Source organism: Phyllostomus discolor, chromosome 4 (genome assembly GCF_004126475.2).
Source record: "Phyllostomus discolor isolate MPI-MPIP mPhyDis1 chromosome 4, mPhyDis1.pri.v3, whole genome shotgun sequence".
Lineage (NCBI taxonomy): Eukaryota > Metazoa > Chordata > Mammalia > Chiroptera > Phyllostomidae > Phyllostomus > Phyllostomus discolor.
In genome coordinates this window covers 55,956,686-55,982,824 of record NC_040906.2, presented here as the reverse complement: position 1 = coordinate 55,982,824, position 26,139 = coordinate 55,956,686, and the positions used below count along the sequence as shown (strand labels likewise).

The 26,139-nt window shown below is 34.3% G+C and overlaps 1 protein-coding gene across 6 annotated transcripts in view; it reads right to left on the bottom strand.

Moving 5' to 3' along the window:
- Positions 1-438: 438 nt before the first annotated feature.
- SCN9A (sodium voltage-gated channel alpha subunit 9) overlaps positions 439-26,139 on the bottom strand; it is a 128,555-nt gene continuing 102,854 nt past the window's right edge. For all 6 annotated transcript variants that reach the window (XM_028509929.2, XM_028509930.2, XM_036023356.1 and 3 more), the window contains 9 exons: positions 20,925-21,079; positions 17,349-17,522; positions 14,169-14,291; positions 11,291-11,572; positions 10,348-10,401; positions 9,338-9,475; positions 7,271-7,375; positions 6,195-6,465; positions 439-4,951 (listed from right to left, as the gene is read on the bottom strand). In XM_028509929.2, the coding sequence (XP_028365730.1) occupies positions 3,759-4,951; positions 6,195-6,465; positions 7,271-7,375; positions 9,338-9,475; positions 10,348-10,401; positions 11,291-11,572; positions 14,169-14,291; positions 17,349-17,522; positions 20,925-21,079 (2,495 nt within the window). In that variant the 3' untranslated portion in view covers positions 439-3,758. The remainder of the gene's footprint in view (positions 4,952-6,194; positions 6,466-7,270; positions 7,376-9,337; positions 9,476-10,347; positions 10,402-11,290; positions 11,573-14,168; positions 14,292-17,348; positions 17,523-20,924; positions 21,080-26,139) is intronic.

The following is a 26,139-nucleotide window of genomic DNA, read 5'->3' as shown; positions in this document are numbered from 1 at the left end:
CAACTTGTAAATCAGAAAGCTGAGGTGTGTATTGGGTGAACAATGTATTCAGGACACTCAGAGTCAGGGCTTAACTGGGACCCTAATACAGTTCTGGTTCAAGCCCTTCACCATTATGTATGCCATACTACAGTGCTATCAACACACACACACACACACACACACACCACACAATATGTACTCTCATTGTGTGACTAAGTGTTGGTATATTTTCACTTGCCTCAATTTTTTCCCTTTGGCACAAATTCTGTCATGGATTTCAGTGAATTGCTTTGGAACTCTGTATTTTTTATTCCCATCTTCCTTATCCTGCATGACTTTGTATGGAGGACATTTGAAACTGTTAATCTTTCAATTTTAAAAAAAAGCAATCAGTAGCTGCAACTTACTTAGGGATGGACTGAATTTATCCCCTTAAATTCTCACAGAGACAGAAAATACATGCAAATGTAACTTTATTTTTCTGATGACTTTTATTTATAGATTCTAGTACACTGTGTATGTCTCAAATATAATTGCAGTATAATACATGACAAACTCAATCTCAAATATGAGCATCCATAGATGTATAAAATTTGTAAAGAGTTCTATGTAAATTGTATTGTTATATTTGTGGCTATTCATTTATTTTTGTGAAGCAATTCTTATTTTCTTTAAGAACATAACATAATAAACTACCAATATTTTAAAAACGTGGTGGTCTCTATACATAGGTCCTAAACCAAGCCAATTACTTGGACATTCTAACTAATATAGCTGGTCCTCATTTCATTACTTTTATTAACATTTCTCCAAAATGTATATTTAGAACTGCTTTATTTACATATGCATTTTATCTTAACTCTTTTTAATAAAGCTATCCAAGTTCTATAAAATCATGCTGAACATTTTGGGTTGAGATTTAACAATTAGCATTTTAGAATTGGCCCACAAGTCACTTACATCTTTTGCAAATGATGTAATAATCAAAAAAGTAAAATGAAATTTTCCCATGTTTATCAAAATTATATGTATGCATTCATGTTCAAATCTGTTTGCTTCCATTTTATTCTAAACTAAAACTTATAGTGTAACTGCCATTCTCCATCATTAGGTGAAATGAATTCAGTGATGATGTAATTTAGGTACTAGTGTGACAGTGCCTGATGGGGCGGGGAGGTGGTAGCTCATAATCAGTACAAAACAGAACCCTACAGGGAAAGAGAAGCCAAACTTTTCTTCAAGCTTACACTGCACTAAATGAGCTCTGGGATCCAAATATTGTTCTTAATTGAGTCAATACATTCTTAAAAAGTCAAAATGAGACATTTTTTGGAAAATGTGCATATGTACAAAATCAAAGTATGTTATATATTTTTTTTAAATTATAATTCATCATGAAACAGGAAAAACAACAACTTTGTATTTTTTCAAGTGCTAAGAAGAAACTGTGATGAGGAGTCAGTTGCCAATATTTTTATTTTACCTAGAAATTAGGAAATATATAAACATTAATAGTAAATCACACATAAGCCTGCTTACCATATATTTTTTCATATTACAGTCTATAAATATGCAAAATGCAGTTATATTTATATATGTTTAAAACAACCAGGATGAACTTAATTCAAATTTAAGGTGATATTAATTTATTAATTTAATGTATTAAAAATCTTACAAATGCAATATATTTTGTCTGGTTCCCTAATTAAATTATCAAATGTATTTTCAACAGGCTTAGAAAGTATCTGATGCAGTGTTTTACAGAGTTGAGGAAAACACTGCATAGTACTTTTTATATTGTATTAAAAAGTATCTCAAATAACCAAAGATGAATGATTGAACCTAGGTGTAAAGAATCTGTGGCCCTAGATCTAATTCCATATGTATTTTAGGACAAATGTCTACAAGTGATAATCTCTTTCACTGATGTTGTAAAATACATCACAGTTTAAAATTTTTCTAGATAGGAAGTTTTGTGGAAATTCCTCTTTGTTTTTGTGTGACATTCTCACACTTATGTTTCTTAGCCCCTCCTACTTTCTGTCTCTCATTCTCTACCCATATATCTTCATCTCTATAGGTATGTTTAAATCACCATTATTTTTAACTAGCTAAAACAACAAAAAATATGTTCAAGTATTTGTTATTGAAATACAATTCATGTTGTTTGTAATTTAAAAATCAAATGAATGACATATCTTCTAGATGTTTGCTCTGAAAAGTCCCAAAATATCTAAATGAAACTACTTTCTCCTTACATAACTCAATTTTTGCTTGCACATGTATAGCTCAGTAGAAGAAAGACCTCATATTCCTGAAACAAAACTGATGAAAAACTGAGCCATGGCCATTCTTTTCAAGCCACTATTAATAAGAATCTCTTAAAAACTAGATTTATAATCCTTGGTAGGAGGACATCAGCTAAAGCAAAATGAATATGTGCTTCGTAATTATAAGCTCAGGATACTTTATTGATTGATGCATAATATGCCTCATAGTCATGGAATTTTAAGTAGAAAGTGACATCCTCCTCATTTTTAGAACAGCAGTCTGAAAGGGTTGCTTGTACAAATTAGGAAAGTAAATTAAGTGGCAAGAAAGCAAGTTGGCAAGAATCCCAGCTGAAGGCTTTTTCATTCATACTAAAGACAAGTCTGAGCTGAAAGTCTGTCATATGTGATGACTTGAACACTTGCCATACACATTTAGGATGCTGTACAGGTGATGCAGTAAATACTGTGCCCAGGTGAAGGTCTGTTCAGACATGCACAATGGTATTAAATAGCTACCTGCATATCAGAAAGCACTTCACTGAAGGGAACTATCCCTTTGCTTAGTGCTAAAGGATGACTAAACAATACTGCACGAGAAAGCAGAAAAATGTGACAAAAGAAATTAAAAGTTGGTATCACAGCACAGTCTGGTGTTAGATTATATAAGTTATAGTAAATACAGCTTTCATCAGTTGTTTCTTTTAAAATTACCTTCATTCTTTCTTTTGAGGGATGTCATACCTACTTAGAATAAATTTTCATGTTCTGCGGTTGTGTGAACTAAGAAAGATATAAAAAAGACAGGCAATAAAGCATAATACTCTAAAGGTAAATCTTAATTTTGCTTGTTACATGAGTCAAGAGAAATGAAAAATATTTGTTGAAATGAATAACCTACATATGTTTTTAATTCCATAGAATTTTATAGGCATATACAAATTAGTTCTGATGCAATATAGAATAAATTTAAGCACCTCAAAATATAGAATGACCTCTGTACATGGATAGAAGAGTTTTGCTCACTAACACCAACATGTTTTAACTAAACACTCATTACAAATGTCCATTCCTTCTATCAGGGCATTTCATGGCAAAGCCAAGGCAAACCACTTTTGTAGATATCCAAATGACAGATACACGTGTGTGTCTTTGTATTTGTATGGGAGACATGAGTGTTTACCATCCTGTGAAAAGATGACAAAGCAGATGTGAGCATTTTCTACATGGTGTTGCAATTTATTAAAAGCAAATAAAATTAAATGACCTTTGCTGTAATCATAATCCCTATAGAGTTACCCTTACAGCTCTTACAGATTTATTTCCCAGGGCATAAATAGCCATCTGCTACCACTGCCCACCTTTTTTAGGGGATTAGAGCTAGTGACTGCATTGACTTGGAGAATATTTTGATTAAAAGTTTTGGCATAGACCATCTTAAAAGAGTCTTATTAACACAAATACATCACCATCACAGCCTGTAAACAGTGCAGTAAATATGAAGCTCTATATTTTGCTTTCCTTGCCATCCTTTCCTTTGTCTTCCTTTTCTGTTTTGTCTTTTTCATGTTTTTCTTTGTCTGGTTTTGTTACACTATCATACGAAGGCGGAGGGATGGTAGATGAGGTTGCATCTATTTTTTCTGGACTTGAGTTCTCATTCACGTTATCCAAAACTATGTCTTCTTTATGGGGCAAATCATCATCTTCCTCTCCATCTTTTATGTATATACTTGATATATTTTTGACATTTTGCCTTAAGCGGTGACGTCTGTAAGCACGCTGAATGACAGTAGCAGACACATCCTCTTGTTTTCGTTTTAATGTAGTTGTGATGGGTTCATAGGACACTTTAGAAGGATTTGCTGACATGAACCTTTCTTCCATCTGTGAACGAAGAGAGTCCATTTCTCCACCTTCACCCAAAACACGTTTTGTAAAAGCAAATAAGATGTCAAGACAATGAATCCGGTCACCATTGACCATGGGCAGATCCATGGCAATGAGCTGGACTTTGTTTGGTTTTGCTAAGAGAAGAGGAGGATCCAGGGCAGCTGCAAAATCAGAGAGTTTTCTATATTCTATAAACTGGGTGGCATCAGGATCAAACTTCTCCCAAACTTTGTAGAACATCTCAAAGTCATCCTCACTCAGGGGTTCAGTACTTTCTTCAGTCGCGACACCGAAGTTCTCCAGGATGACAGCGATGTACATGTTCACCACGACCAGAAATGAGATGATGATGTAACTGACAAAATAGAAAATCCCAACAGATGGGTTCCCACAGTCTCCTTTAACTGAGCTACCAGGGTGATCTTTTTCAGGGTCACAGTCTGGAGGTCCACTGTTAAGAATAGGCGCTAGCAATCCGTCCCAGCCAGCAGAGGTGGTAATCTGGAACAGGCAGATCATGCTGTTGCCAAAGGTTTCAAAGTTGAACATGTCATCAATTCCAGCTTCCCTCTTAACATAGGCAAAGTTGGACATTCCGAAGATGGCGTAGATGAACATGACCAGGAAGAGCAGGAGGCCGATGTTAAACAATGCAGGGAGGGACATCATCAGAGCAAAGAGCAGTGTGCGGATGCCCTTCGCCCCTTTGATCAGACGTAGGATTCGGCCAATCCTGGCAAGACGGATCACTCGGAACAGGGTAGGGGACACGAAATATTTTTCTATCAGCTCAGTCAGAAACATACCTGGTGAGGAAGGAAGGGATGAATAGGCAGTATTTAAGTTTCCATGCTACAGAAACTCTTGACTCTAAATAGTTTTATCTGCCAGTTTCTCTCTTATGATTTCAGGACCGTCATTTTATTGAAAGATTTCATAACAACCGAAGTGACATTTTATCTCCTTCACTAAGTTTGTGGACATTGATTTCTCCCTCCAAAATAATTTTCTTAATTATAAGGGTAATATCAACTCATGTAGAAAATTCAAGCAATACAGTAAAACGCTAAAAAGGAAATATAAATATTCTGAAGTATCATTAACTATAACTATTGTTAATATTTTGTTGAGTAATACTCCAGACAGTTTTCTATATAAACACACCCATATGTGCAGACACGCATGAATATTATCATGTTAAATAAGCACTTTTTGTAATCTATTTTAGTCACTTTTTATAATAAAAATATTTCCATACAAATGACTACTAAGTAATTTCTTATCATTGTATTCTGTCAAAATAACCATAGGGTGAAGAATTTTATGTTAGCTCCAATTTGTGATCTCCACAATTTCTCTTTGTCTAAAATTTATAATTATGAAATAAATGCAATCTTAAAATTCTGGGCAAGGAATGCATATATAATTAAAAAAAACACAAATGAATAAAAAAATGGCTATGGTAATTAAAAGGGAACAGAGTATAAAATCATGTACTGTGATTCAGAGACATGACTGAGGTTGGTTGAGAAACAATTATATTTTATAGACTTGTTAAGTAAAAAGCCATAAGAAATAAAGATGGCATTTCTTGAGACCCTAACTTTACTTTGAATTTGGGAAGAATTTTCACAAAGACTCACTGGCATTCTGGCTATCGATATTACCTTTAATCAAAGGGCAGTGCTAATATGTGCTGAAACTGGAAGTGATCTCAGATTCTGTGTGGGGCTTCTTAGACATACCTATGTTGGACAAAGTTGCTACAGTTGTGAAGGGTAATCTTGGAAATCAAGTACTGGATCAACTGGTATTAAGTACTTCCAACAAGTAGAAAACTTGAAACTCTGAGGCCTGTAGTGCGAACCAAGGAATTCTGACACAGAGGGTTTTATTTTTTTCTATAGTTTTGTTTTTAACCTTCCTTCATTCTTTTATTTTCCTGACTTACTAAAATTAAATTTATATTCAAGAAAGAGGAGACTTCTCTGAGCATGTGTAGAGTTTGGTTTTATTCAAAATGAAAATCCGATTAATAAATGGTCTTACCTACAATGGAGATAATCACAATCACAAAATCAAAAATGTTCCATCCTACGGTGAAATAGTAGTGTCTGAGGGAGAACAGTTTCAGCACACACTCTCCAGTGAAAAGGATAATAAAAACCACATTTATCCAGTATAAGACATCAGTCATGTATTTACTTTGATTCTCATGTTCTACCATCATGGTTATCATGTTGAGGCAGATAAGAACCATGATGGTGATATCAAAAGCTTGGTTTGTTACTAGGTCAAATATACATCCTTGGAATTTATTCTGCAAATAAACAACAATAATATGGAATGTAGAGTAAACTTGACAGTGTCCACTAATATTAGTAAAAAAAATTTTAAGGTATCTGTCTTGATAACATGCATAGATTATCCCTGGTTTGTGCTTTCTACAAGAAATATAATTATACATCAAAATCAGAGTAAATGAAACCTTTTGTTGTTACCTTTCAGTTTATCAGACCAGTATTCAGTTAGACTTGTATACTAACATTGGCTTTTAAATTTATCCACCATAGTATGTTATATTTAATCAAAAGTGCAATTATTTTGCTATTCTACAGGCCATTTAGCAGTAAGTTATATAGCTAAAAGCAAAGGCATATATAATTATTTCTTATTTTTATAGAAAAATATAAAGATAAGAAGGAATATTAAGAATTGTCCTGGCTGGTGTAGCTCAGTAGATTGAGTGCAGGCTGTGAACCAAAGGGTTGCTGGTTCAATTCCCAGTCAGGTCACATGCCTTGGTTGCGGGCCAGGTCCCCAGTGGGGACCACATGAGACACAACCACACATAGATGCTTCTCTCTCTCTCTTTCTCCCTATCTTCCCCCTCTCTAAAAATAAATAAATAAAATTTTAAAAAAAGAATAATACATATATTAAGTTTTATAGGGGCTTTTGTTCAAAATATTAGACATTTTTTCAAAAAATTTTCAAAATTAATTCAAAATAGTCATGTCTAAGAAATAGTTATATATTAAATGTGAATTAAAAATAATTTGAAAATTTACATTATATATTAAATTCCTTATACATTATATATATATCTATATATATTTTTTTACCCCTGGCCGAGGTATTGGTTTTTGTGGTTTTTTAGATCCCAGCTTTTTCATTGCATTATAATATTTCTTCTGTTCTTCTGTCATAAAGATGTCTTGACCTCCAAGGTAAAAAAAAAAAAAGAAATCTAGTTAAAACCAGAATCATTGTCTAGATCTCTCCTCAGAGTATTAAGATAGGTTGATAATGTACTAATACACAAATGAAATACATTTTATTATGTGCAATGTAGGTATACATAAAACCTGTTTAAAGGATTATGTATGTGTAGGCACATGACTCTCCATACTTAATGCAATGTGTATATATAAAGTATATGCCTTACATATAATAATTATTGGCTTAATTTCTTTTGGTGAAGTAACCTGTGCTGTTAAAATATGTGCTGATATCTTATTTCATCTGCTATTTGTGTTGCCAAGTATTTTATTGCTATATAATGAACATATTAGAAAGAGTTTAAGAAATAAAATTATTGAATATATTTTTATTGATTTGGCTAATATTTTGGATTCTTATGAAGAGTAGAGGCCAAAAACAATAGTAAAAGTAGTACTAGATTTATATTTATTCATATTCATTTTAAAATGCTATATTCCTTTAGCAGAGAAAAATATATGATAAATATATAACATGTCTGTGTGCATATTTCAAGAAACTTTTTAGCTATCTCTTTAATTCCACATAAAGTAATTCCAAATTAAATAATTTTGGGAGTGTCAACATAATGCATAATAGAGTTCTATGTATTGAGGAAATTACTACTAGTCCAGGGTCCCTGACCTAAGGGGCTTTCAAGTTGATTACACAACCTTTAAGATTCAATAGTAAAAAACAAACAAACAATAACCCCCCCTAACATCTATATAAACTTTTTGATACTTTTCATGCTGTAAAAGCCTATATGTCATAAAGTGAGCCCAGAAACTTTCCCTGTTTTTTAGGGTCTGCTAATTTCTTTACGTTATTTGTAATATTTATAGATACATGCATGTTCTATATTGATCTTTAATATCAGCTTTTTAGTTATGGAATAAATTAGTATAATCCATATAATTAGGAATGTATTTGGGGAGTTTCATTCTGAATTCCTTACTTGGAGTTCAAGATGATCTGGTTATTACTTCTCTTTAGTTTTCCTGGATTAGGTAATATTCGGTTTTCTAGTATATTGTACTTGTCAAATGCCTGTATATTGCCAAATGCCTATAATAACCAGGCTCTCCTTTTTGTCTTAGAGAGTTTTAATTTACCTTTCCTCTATTTGATATGCAGTCTTTATGTAATTTTGGTATTTATCTGATCTATTGATAGGCATGAGAAGAGCCTTCATATCAATGTCAAGAGAAGTCCAGATCTTTTATTGCTTACTGATGGGGGCTCAGTATCATAGCCTGTCAAGGACTTCCCACGGAAAGTTAGGAAAACACCAGGGAGAGAATTCTGAATCAGAGGTAAAAATCAAAGTCCAGAGTTCACTTTCCCTTCATGAGACATACCCTGGCTGTCAACAAAATGGAGGGTGGGCTAAAACTAAGAGGAGAATACAGAATGTTCCAATAGTTGAAACAGAAATCTCAGGGGCATGCCTCACTAGCAATCCTTAGCAAATCTTATTTTCCATTGCATGTATCATTTCTTCTGCTCTAATACAAACTCCTTGAGCGCAGGAGCCATGTGCATGTTCTACTTCCTCAAGCACCAGCCCAAAACATAGCACACAGACCAGTGGCTCTACACAGAATGAAAGAACTACTCTAAAATGTGTTTTGATAAAAAATTAGCACATCGATTTTTCTTAATTATTCGATCTTCTACAGAAACACTGAGAAAACCTGATTAGTTGTTGTATTGCTTAAAAATAGTTATGACTTAGAATATTATTTTCTCTGCAGAGATAAATGAGGTTAAACATACCTGTAACTGTATGTTGGCTAGTTATTTAAACAAATAAGTGAAGTTCTAATGAAGATATTACTAATTGATATAAAATTAAATTTCACATTGTATTTTTGGGAAAATACTTGTTGCTATTTTTCAGTGCAATGGAAGAAACTTAAAACACTTATCTTTTTTTTCTGTTGGTTGAAATTATCTATGATGACACCAATGAACAAGTTCAGAGTGAAGAAGGACCCAAAGATGATAAAAACGACAAAATAAATATACATGTAGAGGTTGTATTCATATATGGGTTGCTTGTCTACCTATAAAATTAACAAGAGTTAGCAGTATGTTGATAGTAACATTCATCATTTTCTTTTTCATATGGTTTCAAAAAGTAATCCAAACAGTGCTATTCTAGGTGAACTTGGCTTTGTAGAAGTCATAATGTTATTGAAGTTCAACATAATCAATCTTAAAAATTTTTCAACATTAAATATTTATTGCATGCTTCCTATATACATAAACATAATCTGCAAGTCATTGGTAGAAATATTTAGTAACAAAATGACCTAAAATATGTTTTTATTTTCAGAAAAAAAGTGTAGAAGAGATGATACTATATATATATATATATATATATATATATATATATATATATACACATACATATATATATATTTAATTGGATTACAGAAATGTCTTCACTGGATTTAACTTTCTTAGTGAGGAACTTATTTCACATAAACACTTCCATGGCACTTTAAAATATAAAAATAAAAACTATAAATAAAATATGTTATTTCATTTTAATTTTGGCTAACTAATATTTACTGAACACTTAATTATCTCCAGGCTAAGTACTCTACTTGCATTTTCTTGTGGGATCCTCAGACCAATCCCATGAGGTAGGCATTGAATTACTTTTTCTGTATACAGCCAGTAAACAAGTTCAGAAGGGTAAAGTAATTCACTTAAATGCAGTTGCACACCTTGTATGATATGGCAGAGCATGAGTTTGAGTCAATGTCTTTCTCTGAATGCTGCATAACTAATCATCATACTATTAGGTGGAAGTTTTTCAGCTTATGTGTACATACCAAGGACACCTTGGAGCTACTATTTGAAAACAGCCAACCTAAACTAAGGAGCTTTTTAAATTACAGATTTTAGTTTTATGTTGACCAATACTTACATTAACAGAATCAACAGCTGCATACATAATATCCATCCATCCCTTAAATGTTGCCTGTAAATATAACATTTATAGAATCTGAATATGAAGCTCATACTCTAAAGCAGCCACACTTTAGTCCATTTAATGTTACATTTATTAAGTAATATCAAATCACTAAGTTTTCCTATATTTCAAAATACCACTTTAATATAAAGGTACTATGTCAAGCAAAAGAAAAAAAGGATACATTCTCCAGTCACATTCTAATTCTTAATTCTTGTTAGTTATTTCTAGGTTATTACAATGCCTGAAAATTTTGCACATGGACTTTTTTAGAAAATATTTTATTTATTTATTTATTTTTAGAGAAGGGAATGGAAGGAGAAAGAGAGGGGGAGAAATATCAATATGTGGTTGTCTCTTGCATGTCCCCTACTGGGGACCTGGCCTGCAACCCAGGCATGTGCCCTGACTAGGAATTGAACTGGTAGTCCTTTGGTTTGCAGGGAGCACTCAATCCACTGGGTCACACCAACCAGGGTGCACATGAACTTTTAATTTTTCCTGAGCTAGAGGAGAACTTTATGAAAAAGGCAAGGAACAACTTAACTGCATTTCTTAAGGATTCTCTGTGCTAGTGGGAAGTCCCTCTCATTCCTATGTAGTGTAAGACTGGAAGTCCAAAAGAAATGACTATTCATTTTTGGAGCAATATTCAGATGGTCCAATGGTGAAGGGCCAAAGGACACCAACAAGTTAATTATAAATTAATAACTCTTGAATGCAAAAGAACCTATGATTTCTTACTCATTTTTATAAACAAACATTCTAATCAACACCAAATCTCTTTTTAAAGTCACAAAGTACTTTACCTTTAATTTCTAGTTAATAGTTTACTTAAAATAATGACTTCTCTCAGTGTCCACTAAAATATCAAGCACTCATGAAAGGGGTCACTTACAACTTGAAGCAAGGAAAGGTAACCGAATCCAACATTATCAAAGTTCACCTTCAGGTTTTTCCATCGCACATTTTTACTATCATTCGTCAGTGCAACACAATCGGAATAATTTTCAACTTGACTTGTAGGAAACCGTAACCCATTTGTCATGTTAACACACTCATAGAACTTGCCCGCAAACAAATTCACTCCCATGATGCTAAATATTAGCCAGAATATAAGGCACACAAGTAGCACATTCATGATGGAAGGAATTGCACCTATGAGCGCATTCACGACCACCTAGTGTTCAAAGAAAGAAAAGAACAATTAGGATCCATAAAAATGGTACATGGGCAACATTAATGAAACATAAGGCAGAATTAAAGAAGTTAGAAAAGCCACCATTAAATGGTTAAGACATCAGTTCAAGCAATCAACATGTTAATTGAACACCTACTATATGCTCAGCAGTATGCCGAGCAAAACCAAATGAGGCAGGAACCCTGTGATCGACATTTTTACAAAAACACATGATGAACACACAGTGAAACTATGAACGACAATACAAAACAAAATAACAAAGATGCTATGAAAGCTTAAATAAATGAAAAGGATACATAAAAATAATAAACCAAAACCTGATATATATAAGGTGAAGTCGTAAAATCTGCATTCTCTAGAAAAAAAAGAAATTTATCAATGTAAATCATAAAAAACAAATAAAATGTACATTTAAAGGCTCATAGTCCCAGAATTAGCAGTGCTAACATTCTCCCATTGAGAGAAACCACTGGCAAGTATAAACTGGTTAAGATTAAGAATCATTTAGTGCTACGAACCCATTAAATTTAACTGACTCTGCTAGGCGTGTGATAAGTGAATTCAGTTAAGACCTTGGGACTTCTGTATCCTCATCTTCAGAATGAGAGCAACCTTTTCAAATGTATTATTCTAACTCCAAAAAAAAAAAAATACTTTATTCAGGTCTTTGGCTTGACCCAGGCTTGGGGCACTGAGTTCTATTCACCATGGTATCTTTTTTAGCATGGCAGTTGACACATATTTGGTGTTTAACTGTTTGCTGAAAGAACATGAGCAAGGAGACGGGTACATATTGTTCTGATAAGAAGCCATTGCCTTGTGAAAATCAATAAGCTCAAAAGCCTCCTGACTCAATCAAGGAAAGGTAACTACAAAATGCCTCAAATCATTATTTATATTTCAAAATGATCAACAGTGAGAAGAAACATCTCCTTTTTGCATGGTTAATAAATGTAACTAAATAGTCATGTTTTCCCTTCCAAATATATTTATATTAAAATATTCTCCTCTATTATAGACAAAGAACAAAGCAAATGGTAAAATAATCGACTGGCTTAATCACTGAGAGAAGTAATTTTGTAGGGGAACGCATATTATTTATTCCTAACATGGAATATAGTGTCTGCTTGAGTTTAGGGATCAGTCTTAAATTCTGGATAGACTGTAACATTCTACTAATTCTCAAAAAATGAAGGTAATGTCAATGAATTCCAATACCATCTTTCTGTATAAAATGGGACATGTAATTTTTCAATTCTTAGATGATAAAAAGTACTGGAATTTTATTTGTGAATTTCTTGTATAATTGTGACCAATCATATATGTGGATCCATCATACACTGGCTTCATTAAGCAGTAGAGGCGACAGTCATAATTAGGTTGGCAGGAACAATAATGAAATCTGTTAGATGAACAGATCTCTAATATTAACCTGAGGCTTCCGATTTCTGAGCCCTGTCCCAGAGTTTGTGATTTAGTAGGTCTGGGGTGGGGCCTGGGAATCTGTATTTTTAATCAGTTCTCAGATGACACTGACGGTCAGTAGGGCACACTTAGAGAAGCAGTGATAGGCTAATCTGTGTGTTAAATTGTTCAGAGACTATTGGTAGGGAGAAAGTCAGATAAATAAAGTAAAATGCAATATAACAAGGATTATGTGTGTCTGAACATAGAGAAAGGATGCCCAATTACGCCTGGTGGTAGACAGACAAAGCAAATTTTAACTGAAGCTTAAAAGAATGGGAAGGTGTTTATCTGCTATGTTGATGAATGAAGGCTGCAACAGGGCAGAGAGAGGCATTCTGGCCTAGAGAACAGAGACATGAAAAAACAGGGATAATAAACCCAGAAAAGAAGAAATTTGAGGAGAGCAGCAACAGGTAAGGAGATAGACTAAGAAGAGAAAATAAGGTCATTGTCTTCCATGTATTTTAGGACGGACTTGCTGGTTTAACACAGCCCTTACCACTAGGCTGCTGGTAGTCACGAACCTCATCTTGTTTGTCTTTGCAGAATCTCTTCTCCAGCACTACACAGCCTAGTGCAAATTTTGAAAATGCTCAGAGCTTTAGTTTTCTCAGGTGTAGTTTGGAGACAATGACACTTTTATAGAAATATTTGTTTTAAGGATGAAATTAAAAGCAATGGTTGATGCTACTTCACTTCCTTTATTTTTCTTATGTCCCCATACCCTGGGTTGTTCCTTAAAAAATATTATTTGAGCACCTGATACAGGCAAGTCCTTGATGATTTGTATATGACAGGTGTTGGCAGGAGTAACAGTGACTGTCCTCTTCACTTGAATTCCCTGGCACACGGAAGATTTTCATTAAGAAGGGAAGAGTTATTTATTTGGATCTTTGCCTCACAATATTTGACTCACTCTGTGTTACACAATATGCACTGAAACACTGTGTGTGATGTGCATGCACCCACACTTATTATATATACAACCAGTTCATTATATGTATGTACGTGTAAATAGAAACAGTCCATATTTCTACATCTCCATTTTTTCTTTTATACTCCATTTAAAAATATGCATATTATGTTAGGAAGTTTAGTATTTCCTTACCCTCATTCCTTCAAATCTAGATAAAGCTCTTAGAGGTCTTAAAGCCCTGAGGGTCCGAAGGGACTTAATGGCGCTAAGCTCTGAGTAGTGAAGAAGATTTGCAACTAAAGTAACCAAAGAGACCTATAGAAAAAAATACAATTGTCATTAATTATTTCAGTGACATAATAAAGCATAAAGAGGAAACATCAGTTTCAAAGATCACTAAGAGCAACTCAGCAAGAACAGTATGATTTTATATATCAAGTCACCTAGTCATTGCCTGAAAGAATGGGTAAGGTGGATGCTTTTGTAAGAAAATGGTTTAAAAGAAGGTTAACCAAAATGAAATGAAGTAACAGAAGGGAAGCACATTATTTCTTATATCTGAACAAAAATCACATGTACCTTTTACACTTTGGTAGTCAATGGTTATGTACTTGCATATTAATTCTTAACATTTAGAGCAACTATCAAAGTTTCTATTGAAATCAAACCTAGGGCACAACAAAGGGTGGGATTCTAAAGCTAAGTCATAAGAGTATGTGGAATTAACTCAAATAAATCTAAACTTTAGTATAAACACATTCAAAAGCAATTTGAAAAATCATAATTTCATGATAGGATATTGTGATATTGAATGTAATAGGTGCAAATTATTGAAAAAACTACAGTATAGTCTGGAACAGAGAATATATACACATATATACATCTATCTGTGCATACATGTATGTAAACTGATGAGTAATGCTCAAATAAACTTCAAATAATCAAAAAACCTGTAGAAATCACACAATTCCATCTTCTGAATATCCAATCAGATCAGTGGTTCTGGAACTTCAATATGCACCAGAATCACCTGGAGGGCTTGATACAAGAATTTGCTGGGTCTCAGCACCAGAGTTTCTGATGAATAGATATTGGGTGAGTCCTGAGAATTGCATCCATAATAAGGTCCCACCTATGTGTGCCAATGATGTTGGTTCAAGGCCCATACTTTGAGAACTACACTAGATATGTTGCTCAAATTTTGAGAAGTGAAAAAATATTTCAGCTCCTCCCTCAAATCTGCATCCCTAGATTTGCATCTCCACCAACAAGAATATTGCATGCAACTTTGCTCTGCGTCACACATGAAAACATTTTACATTGAACATATATGTAATATATATTTACATATATAAATATTTTGTCACCATTTTCAAAATATTAAATAATATTTCAAATTGAAGCTATGTACCTTCCTCAGTTCTGCATGTTACATATCCCTAAATATTGAGAATTACCACTTCATATTTTCAAATACAAAACAATTTGTTATTAAATATCATAAATCCTTCTTAATTTAAAATAAATTCAATTTTACTTGTAAACTTTTATTTCCTAAGCTGAGTGATGAAAATAATTATGTTTATAATATTTTAGGGTTTTTGAATATCTTAAGTCTTTTATAATAACTTTTAAAAGACCCAACATACTTATAGGTTAAGAGAAGAGAAATAACCTATATTCCTTCCATTATTTCTTACTTTGGTTAGCCTTTCTTTAAAACTATTATATTAAAGAAGTATCTACTTTGCCATTTATTTTTATAGGTGGTAACAAGGTAAAATATACATATAAGGTGAGTCTAAAAACAATATAAATTATTAACACAAGCTATCAAAAATTAGATTTTTTTTCATACAGAAAGTGCATGAGAACATATGAAGTATAATGTATACCTTAGGAAAATTTTTTTCTGCACATCACCTATACAGAAAACAAAGAATGTTATTGCTAATAATATTTTATATATTGAGATGCTAAAAAGGAAAGAGTTTATGGAGCTTTGGAAAGCAGTTGAGAAACTCAACTTTTGAGTAGATCTGATTAGTTTTGGCTAAATTTTGTAATTTTTGCTGTTTATAGCCATGCTTACTTATAATGTTGATGTCTATGAGTAATGCTGTATTAATTTACCTTTTCTGAAAAGTTTGATAATGCAAATTGTTGGTTGAATGTTAGAGCACTTGTCAGTACTATAAAAATTTGCATGTTGCCCTCTAATTCAAGACATCAGATGGAAAAACAACTCTAAAAACTATTACTAGTAATAGGATGTTCCTTCTCTAATCACAAAGATCAGATTTTGAAAAATCAAGGAGAATTAGTAAAACATGGGAGGACATAATTTATTCTGAGAAAAATAATATTGTGAGATTGAGGTCATAAATTAAGAAAGACTTTTAAAAATAATATAGACTATCACATATAAATACATTTATTGTTATATATTATTAAAATATAACATTAGAATATAAAACAAAATAATTAGAGTGCACTAAATAAGAATGAATTGCAATAATGGGTGTTGTACCATTAATTTTTATTTGAGATGTCTTCATTTCACAGGCTGTTTTAGGATCTGTTTCCTGACTATTTCAAAAAGATGACTAAAAAATATTTTTGCTCTGTTAAAAATAAATCCTAAGCTGAAGCATTCTTGTATATTTTCTATCATTCAAGTAACTGACAGCTTTAGGAATTTATTATTTGAAATTATTAATGCCAATTTCTCTGCTCCACTGCTATTGTTCAATTGGTTTGAATGGATAAGGGCTGTGACTAATTGTGCTTTTCCTTATCATTGGGACTGAGGTAAATATTATGAAATTATATGCCTTTTCTTCTCCCTAGCAGAGTTGTGTACTTGAGTACTTGATTACTACCATTTTTACATAACTTTCAACTAACATATAAGGCAAGTAGATACACATATCACCTTATTTTCTAATTTTATATGGTAGAAAAATCAATATTTTATCTTTTTATCTGTGTCCCTTCCCTTTTCCGTTCCCACCTCCCACCTTCCAATTTTTTATTTTGTTCATATTTTTGAAAGGAATGATATCCAAATCATGTGTGTGTCTGTATATATATATTTAAAAATCACATCTCTGATGGCAGAAAACACAGACAAGGATAAATTATACCTTATAATGGTACAGAAAAGAATTTATATTTGTTGAAGTGTTCTCTTTTAATATTTCTCACAGATATATTTCTACTGGATATATTAATATTTTTAAAAAACATAAACTTAGAGCCTGAAAGTACAAAAATTAACCAAAATTAAAATATAATAAACAGCATTAGCGAAGGCTTTGCAGAACTTTTAATCATGAGGAGAAATCCTCCTTCAAATTTCAAAGTACCTACATCAACAATTAAGAAGTCCAGCCAACACCAGGCATTGGTGAAATACGTTTTATAACCATAAGCTACCCATTTCAGAAGCATTTCCAGAATGAAGATGTAAGTGAATATCTTGTCAGCATACTCCAGGATAGTCTTAATGACCTTTTTCTTTTCAATGTATATGTCTTCAAAAGCCTGTGGAAATAATCAAATTTTCCATTACAACTGAAAGCTTGTGATTCATAACAAAAATAGGAAATAAAATTTTTATGAAAAAATCACTGAAATATAACACTATTATGGGCCAGCTGAACTTCTTCTGTTTTATGGCTACTGTTTAACACCCAGTTCTAGATTTCTCACCACCAGTGCGTACCACTGGTCACCAGAGGTCACGAGAAAGAAGACAAAAGAATGAAATTATTTATAAAGGTCTAAAAAACCCAGATATTTTGGTATATACAGTGATATCCATCTCATCTGACTCCCATTTTAATCCTCTTCAAATTGGATAAGACCTAATTGAAAACATGATTCCAGGATCAGCTACTCTGATACATCTTTCTCACCCTGCATCCCCTTTACACCCAGTGGCAGGATGTGGAGCTTCTCCCTCAGGCCTTGTATGCGTGTACATCCTCAAGGAACACAGCAGAAGGCAAGGAAAGGTTTGCTGAATGAACACATGCAGTAGCTTAGTAGGCTATAGAACACAGAGAATGGTTTCTTTCTTTGACTTTGGCACAGTATCTTATCATTCAATAAAAGCTTAAGCTCTATGAGTCACGCTTATACTCATTCCACGGATGTGGCACCTTTAACAGTCCCAAAGTGATAGACAATGATACTGTGGTCGCTCACAGGTTTCTTGGGAAATAATTTGAATAGACTTAAAGAACTGAGCTCACTGAAGGCACTGAAAATGACTGTTGGCTTGAACAGGTCTAAAGTATTAGAAATTTCTCTTTCAAGTTTGAACAATATTCATCATGTTGGGTAAAATGAAAGCAAAAGGGCCTGAGTCCTTAATGGTTAACAGTATGCTATCTGTCCATAGCCACGGCCTTGTGCCATTCTTACTCTTATTCCAAGTTCTTCTATCAATACCCTAAAAATGATCCGAAGCACTTCTTGCAAGCTGTTGATGTGAATATTGATGAAAACAGAGAAAATGGGCACATGATGCTGAGAGAAGGTTCCAGCAGCTGGCAGAGGGTCTGAAAGTCAATGACATTAAAGTGCAAGGGGAGGCTTCCAGCCCTCAGCATTTTCCTGGCCCCTCTGCCAGGCTGTGGTGGAATCAGACCAGCTACCCAGACAGAAACTGTGGCAGAAGGTAAGGACGGGACTTGAGCACAAAGAAAGAGAGTGCTGTTCCTGGACCTGCGATGCAGAGCAGGACCAGTAGATGCTGAAAGCTAAACACTCCTCCTGGGTACCCCTTGCTCTGACAAGTCCCAGAGCCTGAAACAGGAGTCATCCTGCAGGGCTCCTAACTTCTGGGACTAATTTTGTGGATGTGGGAGCAAGGGGGCAAGGAGGTCATTGTATTAGTTCTGTCTGATTTTGGGTGTAGGCGTTACTATTATTCATTTCAGTTGCCATTTATTCATCTATCTGGTGTGTGTTCTCCTTTCTGAGGAACGACAACATAGTGAAAAGATACAGTGGCTTTGACTTTAGACCTTAGTTAAGTAATGGCTCTGTCATTTACTGGCTTTGAGACATACAGTAATTTTTAAAATTCTACCTAGCTTCCTTATTGGTAAAATAAGCAAAATACTGTAATCTCACAGGATTGTTTGAAAATGAAAGGAGAACACCCATATAAAGATCTAGACATACAATAAAATGTACTAAGTTATAGCTATCACCTTTTATTTATTTAATAGGTAAGTAGACTTAAAATGTAGCTCAATTGGCAAATTCCCTAAGTACAAACCCCAGCTTCTTGAAATAGCTTTCCCTTTCCTTCCTCCTATAATTCATTTTCATTTCAGTTTTGAGAGTGCCCCCGCAAATGTTATCTTCATTTTTAGACATTTTGAATAAGGTATTACCCTAAGCTTTTCTTTAATTTTTTGAAATTTCCATTCTGAGTCAGTCATATATGTGACTCAGCATGAGATAAACCTCCTTAGTTATTAGGAATAAAAGATAATGTAGACAAAATTCTGTCAAGATTCCTACTTGCATTCCATCAGATAAGTGAAGTAGCATTTTCTTACTCATCTTCTGTTTCTGAGAAAAGGGAATAGATAGGAGAGGCAATCTATGGGGGGCCCTAAACATCTTTGCATGTTCTTGATGGGTATGCCAAAAATACAAGGCCCTGACTACTCTTAATTCAGGCCATTTCTTGGGGTTGGTTTTGCAACAAGCAACATTGAGAGATAAGATAGGGTCACCCTCTGGGATAAAGAGCAAGGTTACTTCCTGCTTGCTACAACAGGGTGGGTTCCCTAAGCTCAGTGCTCCTCTGCTGTGATGCTAACCTACTCTTTAAATGTACATTTAGCTCCATGCTATGGTCCCACGGGATTTGGGGACAAGGTGAACCAATGTAAACATGTTGAAGTTCATGCGGCTTTCTATGCCATGAGTAATAAAGCCCTTTGTCTCTGACTTGAAAGTCATATATGGGATGCTCCCACCAGCATCCATGAATCAGTAACAGGCTAACTTGTTGTAAATAGAGTAAGATTAAATCTCAGATCCATGAAGACTATCTATGAGGCAATTTTTAAAGTTCTTGAAAATTCTGTCTTTAATATAGTGGAATTTCCTGTGGCATGTCTAGCTGGCACTGGGCTTCTAGTGGCTCATCACTCTTAGTGTCAGTGGGAAAGAAAAACAAATTAAGAAGAGGCTCAGGGAGTTTGTAATTCCAAGATTCCTTTCAACTCTGAGAAGGTGGTTGGTAAACATAAAAGAATGAGAAACTTGTCCCATTCTCGCCCAGAACTGCAACTTATTTTTCCTTTTAGTAACATTCAAGATGCTTCATAAAAGCATCTTTGCCTGTCTTTGGCACTTTGTCACAGTATCACTGGCCATCACTTTCAACTCTGTTTTTACTTCCCCTTCCATGACACATCCTACATTTTGGCAACTTTTAATTTCCTGTATATATGATGTGGTTTTACGCTTTCTTCTAATTGTACTATGTTCCCCTCAGAGCCCCTTACTTCACTGGAAAATTACCATTAATCTTTCAAGATCTTGCAAAACATCCTCTGCTTTTCTGAAATCCAGCAGAAAATGGTCCTTGCTACAGGTTTTATAAAATATTTTCTTAACTTACAAACACACCAAGTTCTACAACCACTTGTGCCTCTTTCTTTCCTGATTGCGATTGCTGGGTTCCTTATCTTACCTGGTTCTCATCCATCTTTGTATTCAGGTCAGCAAGAACAAGTGTCTGGAATGTAGTAGTGCTCAGTAAACATTTACTGAGCAGAACTAAAATTTTATCCTTGTTACTAATCATAGGGATTGTTAGGTAAAAAAAAAACTTGCTAAGGTATTTTTATCTTCCAACTCATTTATTAAAAGTACTGACAATCAATTTATTGTTTTGGGTGTCAGATCACTTACCAGAGCACCACTGCTGAGCAGGATCATGAGGACAATAAAGCTCTCAAACCAACTGTGTTCAACTATCCTGTAGCATGTTATCCTGATGTTCCACCAGATTTTTCCTCTCCCTGAGTTTATGTTAACTTGGCAGCAAGGGAATCTCCGTACGCAGCCTGGCAAGAAAGACATGCATATAAAATCTTGATATTCAGAATTAGTAAAACACTTAAAACATGAGGTCTGTCCAGAAGGTATCCAGCCATGTAATATGAAAAATAGACAGCTATATTGAAGAAGATACAAACTATAAGAAACACTGTACATAGGACAATGATGCCTCAGTCCCCTTCAAAGTAGGCACATTGGGACCTCACACAGTTCTCCCAATCGCCATCAGTGGCCCTGTTATATTTTCCTGAATCTCATTGGTGGTCCAAAATCTCTTCCCTTTCAAAGGTGGTTTTAGTTTTGAGAAAAGCCAGATGTCCCATGGCACAAATCTGGGCTGTAAGGAGGCTGAGTCACCTGGGTGATTTGATGTTTCACCAAGAAACTCTGCACAAGATGTGATGCATGAGCAGTCGTGTTGTCGTGATGAAGCTGCCAATCACCAGTTGCCCATAGTTGCGGCCTTCTGAATTTTCAGAATAGATTCTTAGAGGAACATTGAAGCCTAACACAAAATCTGATGCAGATTTGTTTCTCTACTTGCTCAGCTATTTTGAATGTGATGGCCACACAGTACACACGCTCACTCAACAGCACTACTGCCCCCACTGACCAGTACAGTGAAATTGTCATTGTTCACACATACATGTTCCAGTCCACTCTCCTGGGTTGCCAGGTTACATTGATGTCACACAAACCGTTGTTGTTATGTTAACTTCTCATTATATTAACAATGGCTGGGCTTTTTTCTGGAGAGACCTCATACATTATTTAATGTAAAGATTTCTCTACAATGTCCCTCAACAAAATAATTTCTAATAATTATACTTGTAGCTTCAAATAGATTCAACTTGGTTGCCACCTTCTCTCATCTCCTAACTCTCCATGGTGTTTTCTTAATATTTGTCAGCTATTTCTAACTTAGAATACTCTTGTGTTCTGTATTTCCTTGATTTCTCATCACTCTGTTCTATGGTATTTAAACTATGTTTTTTTGTTGTTGAAATCCTAATACAATCCTATATGCAATCCTGATACACAATGAACACTAAATTTGATGAACAAATGAATGATCTATAATCTGAGGACAAAAATGCATTTCAGGATCCTTTTTGCTGAAAGATAAAGTTTCTTTAATGTAGATCTAGTCTGCAGTTTGGTGTAGCTTCAACTCCTCCATAAAAAACCCTTTGAGGAACACCATTGGAAGTAATATTAAGAAAATTAGTGGAAGGTCCTAAAATCAAGATTAAAAAAATAGATATTGATTAGAAGATGCAGATGAAACTGTTTCAAGCACTAAGTTAAAAATAAATCTGACATTGGAATTTTACGTGTAAAATACACTGCTATGACAAAACTGAGAAACGTTTTATTTAAAATATTTTAGGTTTATTAATTTATTTCACCATTAAGCATTTATTAAGCATCACCTATATACTTGGTTTGTATAATAGTTTCCTTGCCTTGGGGAATTTTTTCAGTTTGGGTTAGGCAGACAGATCAAGAAATAAATGGCTATAACCTGACAGACAACTAGAATGACAGGGATTATTTTGGTAGCATGGAAGAAGTCTACCTACCCTGGCTTGTTGAGGAGAGGTCAGAGGAGGCTTCCTAGAAGAGACGGAGCCTGAATCAAATCAAAGTACTAGCCAAAAAGTGTTGTGTGGAATTCCAGGTCATGAGGCAGAAAATGTGTTATGCATAGAAATTACAAGCACTTCAGACTTATGATGAATACCAAGTGTACAGGAAGCACAGGTGAGGTTAGAGTAATTGATCAGATTACAGAAAGCATTTCCCCCACGTTAAGGAGTTGGGTCTATATCCTAAAACATTAAGGAGCCAGGGAAGGGTTGTGAGCAGACAATGACAAGGCAAATTGCAATTTAAATGGATGTCTCCAACAGTTGTATGGAGGGTAAACTGGAAGGAAAGGGGAAAAAAGGAGGGGTGGAGGTGAGGAAAGACTCAGAACCAGAAAACCATTTCTAATTTGGTTCGGCAAAGCAAGAATAATAATAACAGATTTAATACATATTTGGCAGGTAGAAAGAGTAGAATTCGGTGACTGATTGGATATGATATGAGTAGGAAGGCGGAGCCCAGGATGACTACAGGAGGAGGAGCTGACTTGGTGGTAATGAATCTGAGATGCTCGTGAAATCTCTAAATGTAGATATTCTGCAGATATTTAGAAGTATACATTTGAATCTCAGAGAAAAAACCTGAACTAGAAAAGTATATATAGGAGTCATTAGCCTATTTGTGTTATCTCAGATGAGGACAGTTTCCGAGGTTAGTACAGAAATGTTATTTAGGGAGAGAAAGAGTCAAGTCTGAAACATTCTGGAGCCGCACTGTTAAGGGGCAGAACTCAGTGGTATAGGGGAGCCAGCTCACACCAACTCTTGATAACATGTTGTTAGATCGTTAGCCTATTATTAAATGCAGCTGTTATCAAAACTTAAGTTGTATAAATTTAAAATTATAACTTGCTTTAGAAAGGTAATAAATGTTGAAAACATACTTTCGAATATTGTACTATTATCTATGCTCTTGAGACTATTTTTTTGTCTGATCTCAACAGTGGAAATTTGTTATACTCTTGGATTACTGTGCATCTCATCCCAGCTCCACATTTAGCGAAGTCATATCAGTAGTTTTAAATCATCCATGGGGAATCTTTACACTACAAAAGTCATCAAATGCTATAAAATCTGTGTTCCTTAATTTTCTGGAGAAGATTTAAAATGATGAAGAAAATGTTAATAAAACAGATAAAATAGTAAAAGTCTGTGATGTTTGTAACCAGTACTCTGAATAGTGTGAAAAATTTAGGAAACACTCATTTATTATTCAAATTCTATTGTCTGATTTAGCGAAGATTTGCTCCATCACTGACCAATGAGTCAAGTTCTCACGCACAGCTTCTTTGTTTCACTTTCACCATCCTGACTGACATCATTGAAAATACCAGCCAACATTCCATTTAAATCCATGCTTATTCATCAACTGCAATCATTGAGTTTCAATACACACAAAATTTGGCAAAATTTAACCAAAGCATCCTGTAAGAATGAGCTACATGGAATGTATAATAAAGGATGCTGCTTATATTATTATTTGTAAATTGAGTGACACATAGCCTTTAAATCAGTAAAATTTATAATAAACTGATGTACTAGGCATACTTTCTTTTTGGGGGGTGGAAGCTGATGATTAAACATTTACTTGCACACACCTGGGATAGGTGAAAGAGAAGAAAACCTGGAAGGAGAAGGGGGCAGAGGTGGAGGAGCAGGAGGGGTGTGCTGGAGGCTGCAGTAAAAGAAGTGACAGAGTAAATTTCATGAAGGACCCTCGAACTACACCATGACCAAGAAAGGTCCAGAAGATAGAGATTGAAAAATTTAACTACTAAATTAAATAAATTAAAGTTGATTAAAAAGAAACAACTAAAGTAACTTTGGAGAAAAGGAAGAATTTTTTAAAAAGTACAATTAATCCCTCTCTTAAATTTTTTTACATTAAAAAAAGACCTCATTTGGAACAAAGGCAGGAGGTGAGAGAGCACCTTTTAGAACCTGATTTCAGAAGTCTGTAAGCTAGGCAATTTAAAAAGTAATTTTTTTCTTTAAAACAATACATTTCATACAATTACTGAGCCTGTCAAATAGTAACTTCACATAATCATGAAGTATATGTGCTGAAACAACAAAACTAGAGCTCTCCTATGAACCACATGTTCCAGACAATGTCTCATGGTTTCTCTCACAATTCTGCAGTGAACCTAATTAGCTCACCCGGGTTGATGAGGCGTATCCTCGTACTTCAATTTCTAGCCTTATAGAAATGTAGCAAACTATATTTTTCCCCTAAGATTCTGCTGTTTTTGCTATCATGTATATTTTATATGTTCCTGTTGTTTCTCTCTGAAAGCTTCTAAGTTCCCAGAAGGCTAAACTGGGAATGTAAACTGTCTGTTTTGCCCTTTCTTCTGCTCACATACATAGCTTAATATGCTATATACAGTTGACTGAAAAGACATAATCTCTCCCCTTGAAAAGAGTTCTAAAATCACCTAAGAATTAATCATGATGTGAAAGGTCAGATCTCTCTGAATTTTAGAATTTATAAAAAGATTGGATTAAAAAAAAACAGGATGAATGGAAAATATATACCTGACTTCACTTATCCAAGGTTAATTACAGTTAACTTAAGCTCAGATCTGGAAGAATTTATCTTCATTGTATTTAAAATAATTATCTTATATTTCAAATATATTGGTAAAGAAAATATATTTTTTAAGATTTTATTTATTTTTAGAGAGGGGAGGGGAGAGAGAGAGAGAGAGAGAGAGAGAGAGAGAGGGAGAGGGAGAGAGAGAGAGAGAAACATCAATGTGCGGTTGCTGGGGGTTACGGCCTGCAACCCAGGCATGTACCCTGGCTGGGAATAGAACCTGGGACACTTTGGTTCCCAGCCCATGCTCCATCCACTGAGCTACGCCAGCCAGGGCTTGTAAAGAAAATATTTTATAAATTGATGTGGAAAAATAGTAAAAGGGTAGGGCCAAAAATTGACCCCCAGATGTCTCTTTCACAGCAAATGAAAACGCCATAAAGATTGAAAAAGTTTAAGATAGAACTTGTTTATATATTAGTTTAATGTTTTAAACTTTAGAATTTATCTGAAACTTGAAAATAAAGATCTCATGCAGAACAGAATCAATCTGCCTCAAGTATAATTACCAGAAGAGTAAGTTATCCCTTTGGTTTTGAAGATTTTACTAACGGGGTTTATTTTTGTCTGTTTTAAAGTTGAAGAGAAATACTCTTCATGACTGAGGCAAGCAAAGGAACTATTCTAATTAGAAAAGTAAGTAAACTTCGTTTGTATCTGGGATGAAGGTTCATAAATATTGCCCTCAGGATTTATCACATCTCAGAGAGTTTCTCTCATTTTGAGGCGGGAGTGCTCAATTGCTTGTCTGACCTTTCTGCAAAGGTATATCCCAAGAGATTTCCAACCTAGGTGGTTAGCAACATTATCACACCTT